Source organism: Rhea americana, unplaced genomic scaffold, assembly GCF_003343005.1.
Source record: "Rhea americana isolate MKP2758 unplaced genomic scaffold, rheAme1 scaffold_222, whole genome shotgun sequence".
NCBI lineage: Eukaryota > Metazoa > Chordata > Aves > Rheiformes > Rheidae > Rhea > Rhea americana.
This window is the reverse complement of record NW_028186337.1, coordinates 167,381-176,544: the sequence shown is the minus strand read 5'-3', so window position 1 is coordinate 176,544 and position 9,164 is coordinate 167,381. Positions and strand designations below refer to the sequence as shown.

General features: G+C 37.5%; 1 protein-coding gene across 3 annotated transcripts in view; it reads right to left on the bottom strand.

Annotated features, from left to right (window-relative positions):
* Nucleotides 1-3,264: 3,264 nt before the first annotated feature.
* HNRNPH3 (heterogeneous nuclear ribonucleoprotein H3) overlaps nt 3,265-9,164 on the bottom strand; it is a 6,458-nt gene continuing 558 nt past the window's right edge. The window contains exons 2-10 of one of the 3 annotated variants that reach the window (XM_085305532.1): nt 8,385-8,521; nt 7,695-7,833; nt 7,001-7,143; nt 6,467-6,553; nt 6,042-6,160; nt 4,560-4,695; nt 4,190-4,270; nt 4,020-4,106; nt 3,265-3,693 (exon numbers count right to left, since the gene is read on the bottom strand). In XM_085305532.1, coding sequence (XP_085161658.1) covers nt 3,617-3,693; nt 4,020-4,106; nt 4,190-4,270; nt 4,560-4,695; nt 6,042-6,160; nt 6,467-6,553; nt 7,001-7,143; nt 7,695-7,833; nt 8,385-8,502 — 987 coding nt within the window. In that variant the 5' untranslated portion in view covers nt 8,503-8,521 and the 3' untranslated portion in view covers nt 3,265-3,616. Of the gene's footprint in view, nt 3,729-4,019; nt 4,107-4,189; nt 4,271-4,559; nt 4,696-6,041; nt 6,161-6,466; nt 6,554-6,955; nt 7,144-7,694; nt 7,834-8,384; nt 8,522-9,164 lie in introns of all 3 variants that reach the window. The other 2 variants (XM_085305531.1, XM_085305533.1) reach the window with 2 other exon arrangements.

Below are 9,164 nucleotides of genomic sequence, written 5' to 3'. Positions count from 1 at the left end.
CTATGGGAATAATGTCACTTTATTTAAATTTGTAATTTAGAATGTATTGAGTATTTTGTTGTGACTTGTTCAAGTTGCCTAGAAAGCCTTTGTGTATTTTGGGGAAGGAGGAGCTAATTGCCAATTACATAATAAACTAAACGTTTCTCACTTGCCTCCTGAAAGTATTCTSAAAATGTTTTCAGGTGGGGTTTATGTGAGGGTAGGTGTGATRGGAACAGGGTTTGATTTAGGATAGAGATGATGCTCAGCTGTACTGCTTTAATAAGAAACTCTTCAAAAATGTTGCAGTGAACAAAAATAATTTGAAATTAGYGTTCTTTTAAAATACGAACATAGTGCAGTCATTACCAATGCTGACTTTTCTGTAACATATAGCTACAGTAAACTAAATTCCATTACCTTAATCTTTTCTTCTCTATGCCCCTAGATCAGTGTGGGAAAATGTCGCTGAAGTATTGTATAATGTATTTTAGATGGCTTTTACATACTCTGAAAGTAAAATTTCTGCCCTCACCTGAAGGGTGAATACCRTATAATGTTCTTCTCAGTCTTACTTCCATCAGTATCAAACTACATAGATGGCCTGCTTTTAGCAGGTTTTTGTACCAGACTGTCATCGATCCATTAATTCCATGATTTTTTCTACAAAAGCCTCTTCCTTTGACACTATCATCTTGTGATTCTTAATYATCTTTCTCACACTGAGTAAATGATCTGTGGAGTACATAATCCATTCCTTAAAAGAAACTGTGTAACTGTGTTTACATAACATCAGAGCTGCCTGTATTACATTTACCTTGGGAAATGGCCTCTGATGTAAATATGAGTGTTATTAGYAAGTATACGAAAAATAYGCTCATGCTTCTGCCCGTGAAGTGATTGTACTGGCTGCACCTACCTTCTTGCAAAGGTGGTTAAAGTTGGTATAATTTTACCTACTTCTCTGAAGTAAAAGGGAAATCCTAGCTATTTCCTACCTTGGTGTCTAGCTGTTCTAAATACTTTCAGATATTTCTAGGCCAGGGTCCTGCGCTTACAGCGTTGCATTGAAAAACAAAGATGCTGTTTTCCTACTCCACCTTTTCAACTACAATAGAGCACATGTGTGTTACTGTCTTCTCAGTTATGTAATTTTTTAGGAAGGGTAATATAAAACTATGCTACATAAAATTTTCAAACACTAAATACCACTATTTTTTTCCTACCTCTAGCAGGTTATAGGCTCTTCACGTTCCAGTGAAGGAAAACTATGATCGTATAAAGGACTGCCAGTATTATTGTAGAGAAATGACTAGTTGCTTTTTTTTTTTCAGCCTGTGGGCTACAGTATTCAGACTCTTAAATACTTGAGCATTCTGTGCAAACTTTACCACTGTAAAGAAAGACTTTCAGTTGCTCCAGTAGAAGAGCGGGTGGTTGCAGCTGATCATTGCTGCCCTCCTCTTCTTTCTGTTCCCTAGGAAGCTCATTCTTGCAGGAGGTGGCATTCATCATACACCTGCAGCAAGCCAGTGCTTCCAGGAACCAGTTCTTCTTAGCACTGTACCCTTTACAGCAAAGACTGAAATAAAACTTCATATACGATGATTAAATCTAAAATGAAGGCTTTCTTACTGAGGAAGCTTGTTTCATAAGCTGTTTTCTTGCAAAACAACTTCTCTGCTATTTAAATATTGCTTAAGATGGTTAAAAAAAATTCGAAGCTGAACGCTGTTCTTAAAAGGTGAACCAACTGAAGCACAGGCTCCACTTCCCTTTAAACACAGAAGTAACAGGGCTTAGGAACAAGCACAGCGTGATTTCACTATTTGAGACTYAAAGGTAGCGAACTGCTTGCAACTTACTTGGCTATACGGAGTAGTTTGAGGCTTAACTCAAAAGGTAAGTCTTAACTACGGACATGTTCCTTCTCATGAACTAGAAGGCAAAATATAAGTGAAGGGATATTGCAGAGCTATTTTTTGGATAGCTTTATGCTMTGCTTCTGTAGAAAAAATATTACAGCTTCCATCAAGTACAGATACCCTCTTCCTCACTCTTAAGATACCTTTTCCATGCAACTTAACTCCTGCCGTTTTACGATTTTAGTTTTACGTAATATGTAAGCCTCTTCAGCAACTGACCAAAATATCCACTGGTTACTGTTAATGCCCTGCACAATCACTGACATAGTAATCACAAGTCAGTTTTCCCTCCCCTTCTTATTCAAGAAAAAACAGCTACTCCAACACTTAGAAATCTGCTTTCTGTTCCACATGACCTTTTCAGCTATTTATTCTTCCTTTTCCACTTTGACAAAAGAGCACATTATCTAGTAAAATAAACTCCATTCTACTCTCCCACAGTAAGACATTTATTACATATATAACACAGTACTAGCAAAACAGGTGACAGACTTTTAGTACCCAGGATCACATTTGACATTGCAAGGAGGCATCGAGGACAAGCAGTTAATTTGGGAGATCACACCAGCTCAGAATAAATATGAAATACCTTTTTTCATTACAMAGCAGGTATGTTAAGTGTCTTCAAACAGTCTTTCTCACATATCTTACATGTCATAAATGCACAAAAACTTTATCAGTGTTTTGGGTTGCATGTTTTAATTATTTAGTATTGGGCTTACATCCATTTTTATTTTAGAGGCATTCTTGCTCACCCATGTAATGGCTTTGTTCAAAGCTTGCCAAGAAAATTGTTTAAATACAGTGGTTTATAAAGGGGGAAAAAATAATCTAACCTGCTTAGAAATTCCCCAATCTTCCCAGAAGCAGTGCTTTTTTCAAAAGAAGTATCAAGTAGATCATTTCAAATTAACTAGTACTTGACCTATTTTATGCTAACTAAAAGATGAGCTGTGCTAGTGCTTTACTTTGATTGATAAGCAACTGATTTGCACATTTATGAATGTGAAGACGTGAAATGCAGTTTCTAGAATTCTACAGCAAACTGAAAAATATAACATTGTTGCTCAGTTTTGTGGATGCACAGAACTTGGTCACTACCCATTTACGTACTTGTATGTTTAAAGATCACAGTAGATTCCGATACTAAAAGAAAGGAAGCTGAAACTACAACTTTTAGTCTCCATACCTTTTTTAACTTAATGCTGTGTTAGGAAGTTACTACATACAACTTATCAAAAGAATTTAGGAGAGGTTGTAACCAAATCAACTAATCTATTCAACTACCTTTCTCCTTTAAACAAGTCAAGTTTTCAACTCATTCACTACACCAAGATTACACAGAACTAAATCAGTGTTTTTAAGAGTCACAGTACAACCACCTTTATTGAACCAAGAGTAGTACAACATCTTAAACCAACTGTATTCTTGAATATGTAATACATCCTTAGGAGTAACTAGTATAAAAAGTATCAACATCAGTGGTTTGAATATAAAAATTTATTTAAAGTCAGAGTATGCAACAAATAAAACCTACAGAAAACAGATTTTCCCATCACAATCTGTTGCTTACCAAATAATATTGTGAAAACACATTCCTTCAGTCATTATAAAGTTCTTAAAATACAAAAGAAATTAAATTTTGTAAGAAAGTCTAGTAGACCAGAGACTGTTTCTTCCAGGGTATTTTGAAGAAGCAAGGCCATCCTTCAATACATTCCACGCCATCCTCCTCCACCCATACTGCCTTGCCCATAGTATCCTCCACTATTTCCGCTGCCACGACCTGCAAACAATTGACAGAAGGTCACGTATACATACCTTAAAGAAAAGAAAAGATTTGATCGGTGATACAAAAACAGTTGGTTTGGCACCAGCTTAAGTCAAACAAGAATAACAGTATTTTAGCAGTACTTTTCTAAACAAGCATTTACTGTAGTTGACAAATGCATAGGAAAACTGGAAGTAATATAGATTTAAATTAAACAATACTCCCCCTCCCCTTGCTCAAAGCACAAAGATCCTGTATCCTAAGAAAACCCACCCTTCCGATCAYGTCAGGAGTTAATACAGCAACACAGCCACCAAATTTGTAATAAAACTTTTACTTACTATATCCACCTAAGCCATCAGGAGTTCCGTACCCTCCACTGTAATTGCTACCCATTCCCATTCTACCAACTGCGCCATAACCTTGATCTGAGAAAGAGAATGTGCATGATTACAAACTTGGAACTCACTGAATTTGGCAAAAATCAGCTAAGACTGAAATACATGCATACCCATTCCATCTCTGCCATAGCCTCCCATTCCAGAACCACCTCCAGCAGTTGAATTCAGGAACAGCTCGATATATCGATGCTCTGCAAGAAACAAAAAGAATTACCCACRTTTCAATTCAAAAACTGAAAACAGAGATAAAAATCAAAAAAACTTCTCAGACAGCATCTTCACTATCCTGAAGTCTGCAAAGAGTGAGTCTGAAATACCATCTATCCCCAGTGATTCTGAGGAACAGCAAAAAGTCTTATAATTTGCGTATTTAGTGTTTAACAACTTAAATGATAGCGTTTAAACTCTTTTACTTAATATACTCTTACATACCCAACTAAAGAATCATCAATGAAAACCTCATGTGAACACAACACTCACGCATGTGATTTTTATCCTTGGACATGGCAGCTACTGCATCCTCATGTGTTACAAACTCCACATCTGCTTCTCCAGTCGCTCTTCCGTCTGCTCCAATGTCAATGTGAACTCTTATAGGATTCAACGGTGAAAAAAACTAAGGACAAAACAAAAATCTCATGAACTTATGAATTCAAGCCGGAGATGACATCTGCTATCCCAGTAGTTAGGTGAGCTCTGTATTTTTCTCTCTATCCTTATCACACCTAGTTAGTTACTTCCTAAGTATTAGTGACATCGTACCGTAACATTAGAAGCCACTTAGAATTTACTATTACACAATTTTGAAAAGCTCTAGCAACAGAGATTAAGGAGAATTCTTCAGAAAAATACAAACAAAAATACCCGCCCAGGCAGGGTGCTTTAAGCAACACGTTCTAGTATGAAGCCTTCCTGGAAAAGGAAGATCATTATTTTTTCTCCCTTCTTTCTGGAGTAGTAGAGCTAAATAGAGTCTTCAAAGTACGCTTGTACTCATGAAATTAAAGAATGGTGTCTATCAATCAAATTTATTTTCATTGCTCCAGCAGTTAAAACTCAAAGCACCAAAAAGAAACAGTGGTACTTCTGATTAACAGCCATTTCAGCAAATAGTATGTGCAAACAAACCCGTGATAACATTACTGAATACTATTCATCAAGCTTTCAACTTGCAATAACATACTCTCAATTAAAGCCTGAAGCTTCCGMACTCAAGACTAAAGGAAACAGTGGCTTCTGCACTCAGACTAAAGGAAACAGTCAAAGTGATAAAATACTGCTGAAAATAATAGTAAAATAGCACATCCAGAAAAATAAAGAGTCATAGACACAGGTAATACAGATGCAGTTAATAAAGACRGTGCCCCCTCCCCCTCCTCTGTTGTAGAGGCTGTGCTCAGATCAGGCCTCCTATCCCAGGAAAAAGCTTCTTCCCCTACACAGGACAGCTCCAGACTACCAGAAATCTGCCACTCTGATCTCTTACAGGTAATATGACCTCTCCCTACTCCCCCCAAATGAACATTGCTCTCTAAAGTTCTCCCACTCTGTCCCTCTTAGAAAGAAATCTCACATGAATATATTAATCTGCAAACTAAAAATCAGTTTCACATCTGCCACTCTTATGGAAGTCTGACTTCTGAAAACATTATAAAATGAGGATGCTGAAAGCAACAACCAACTCTCCAATTAATTTTTATGGAAACAAATAAGCAGAGAGCATCGAGATTAATGTTAAATAGAATTTGGCTAACTTCTTCAATGATCTTACCTCAAGTATTAACTTTATAACGACTCATTTACTATTCAGCTTTGTAGCACTCACATAAATTGCCATGAATTTAATTATCAGACACATTAGACCTATCAATCACTTAACTGAGAACTATAACTAAGTTTGAAACAGAAAAAATAAAAATAAGAGAACTCCTGATATTAGAAGGCTCTTAATAGGATACTTACATTAGCAATATCATTTTCTGTTGCTCGAAAAGGCAGTCCTCTCATGTGAACAAAATGACCACCACCATGGAAACCTGAACCTGCATCTCCAGCTCCACCATAGCCATGTCCTCCCATCCCTATTAAAAAAATCAGAACAAAAAATTACCCATAAAAACTGAAAAGCCAGAAAAGCTATTACTAATACTTTTCCTGTGTGCCACTAGGAACATGTTAGATGTTAGATGTTTACAATTCCAATGTTATTAACCGAAAACACTCAACTGAAAGATCTCTTAAACAGTACAATTTCCAGAGATTCCCCTTCCCCCAAAGAACATTTTTTAAAGAAAACAGCTTAATAAATCATTATTTCTATTTTGAAAAYTACTATGTCAAACTGAAATGATACACAGATTCCTTCAAACAAACCATTTTTTTTTTACCTCTCCCATCTCTCATTCTGTCATCATAGCCATCATTTCCATAGCCATAGTTATTATAGCCACCATAATCATCAAAGCCACCGTATCCTGTACAATTAACAGAAAAAAAAAGTGATTACCTTGTAATATTCATGAAGTAATGCACAAGAGAATTTTCTGTCTTTGGGCAACCAAAAACCTGCAGCTGCCTCTACAGACTGCTAAATTTGGATTTCACAACAGACTGGAAGTGTAAAATTCCATTTTACAGTAAAAAGGCTGAAGCATGCGAGTAAGATTTTCAACTGTGCTGAAAAGAGTTTTCTTATTACTTCCATAACTCTTAAATACTAAACTGTAATATTTTGATACGTTACTTGTAATAATCCCTTTTAGAGAAGTTTTCAAACCTAGCAGGTATTGAAGCTACTGCCATTTCTTTATTTCTCGACAAAGGTGTCAGAAACACAAAAACTGACAACAGAACCTCCATTCATTAGATACACATACCACCGTCATATCCACCACCTCCTCGACGCATTCTGTCATACATACTTCCACGCCCAGCTCCATAATAACCCCCTCTTCCTCCTAATGGTCTATCATATGGTCCAGGTCGTTGTTGTCCCATCATTCTTCTTGGTGGGTCATAGAATCCTCTGATTTCACTCTTACTACTTTTGAAGATTTCAATATATCTAAATAAAAGAGCATTATCAAGGTACAAATAAGAATACATGCATAAGCTGTCCGAATATCACAAAAGGCCATACTAAATTATTTTCTATAACTAAATGCACAATCCAATAAAAATGACTAAAGATGCCATACAACTTAAATTTCTCCTCAAAACCTTAAGATTCTTAAGCGTATCAAAGAAAAACTTTTACATTAGTAAAATTTACTATGTGCAAATTCTAACTGTACAAATTAAAATGTAAAAGATTCTTTCCAGTATGGAAAACATACTGTTGAAAAAGCATCTGGCTATAGTGGCATTTATCACAAATTACCCTACACAAAAACAATCAAAACAAAATTCTGATTTTAGCAAACTACACAGAGTATTACTGTCTCCCCCACCCCCCCAAATCTACTATATTTCCCAAGTTAACTTAGGATCAATTATAAAAATTCTTAAAAAAAATAGCCAGTCCAATATTATGGTCCCCAACCCCCCCAAAAGCATTACTGACCCACAACCCCCAAAAATAAAGATTTAACACCATCCCAAACTCTCCATCCCCACCTGTGCCCTATTCTTTCCTTGTGTTTCCCCAGAGCATTTTCTGCTATCTCCTTTGAAGCAAACTGCACGAAGGCCTCCCCTGTGCTTCTCCCCTGGTAGTCCAGCGTCAATGTTATCCCATTTGGCACGATTTCCAACCCTTTAACCCAAGGACAAATAACCCCATCAAGGGGAACAGTGTTAAAGGCTGAAACATTCCCATCTGTAGCAAATACTTAAAGCATATCTAAACAACAACAACGAAAAACACCTTAAATATCCCCCATCACCCAACAATACAAGCCAATGATCTTTCATTAAACATTTACGGATTTAGCCATACTTGTTTTCTGTTTAAACTATGCAAAAACAAACAAACAAACAAAAAAATCAACTACCTAAGTTAAATGAAAAAAGCATAACTACCGAACAAGTAATTTAACTGCTCCAAATGCTAACATACAGATTATTTCAAAACACATAATACATTTACCACCTTGACAAAATTAAATACATACTCAGCTTTACTACATCTACTGTTATTTGTACTTTAATTACTGGGCATAAATCTTATTTAGAGAAAGATAAGCTAGTCTAGTATCATCCCTCCCACCCACCCCATTAATGGGTATTACAAGTTAAACTGTGTGAAACACTATACGATAGATACAAGAAAACTCAGTTACTATACTTCGACTATACTAGAGATACCTTGGAAAAATTGAACAATCTCTTCTTTGCTGCAACCAAATGGCAGACCTCGAAGTCGTACTACTGTTCCATCATTAGCTGTATCATTCGGCCCATTATGTTTTCCACTCCAGTCCATCCTTAATTTCAATCAAACCCTAAAAAAAAAAAAGAGAGAGAGAGAGCGCATTTACGTACGTTAAAGTCCCTCCTCGCAAAAAAAAAGTTATTTTTTCAGAAAAATGACGTTATGATTACCTTTGTTTTTGTACTTAAAAGATACTTAAAACGCGCATACATACATATCTACTATACTAAACTTCGACACTGAACTCAGTTTGCAGAGCGTAACACGCACGTACGTGCAGCACAAAGCTCGCTACTGGCTCCGACTACAGCGAGTAGCTACAACCCCGCCAAGTGCACTTCCCCACCCCCCCAAAAAGAAAGATAGACACAAAACAAAAAACGTGCGACATTTCCAGAAGGGGCAGGAACCACAGCGTGTTGTAAGCTCTTCCTTTGTCTGCCCACCGAGCGCCACGGGCCACGCTCCYGTTTGTTTTCTTCCCTTCAACGTTTCCCCAGAAATACCGACCATGCTTTCCCTCAAAGAAAAGTGGCAGGTGCCGGGGCAGCGGCTCAAAGCGGGCCGCGCCGCCGCCGCGCCGCTTAGGCGAAGAGCGGCGATGCCGCCGCCGCCGCCACCTCCCCCCCCTCCGCCGCCCTTCCAGGCCGCGGCGTCGACTACCGCCAAAATCGCGCCCCTAGCCCGCCGCCATTTACCGCGCGCCGCCCCAG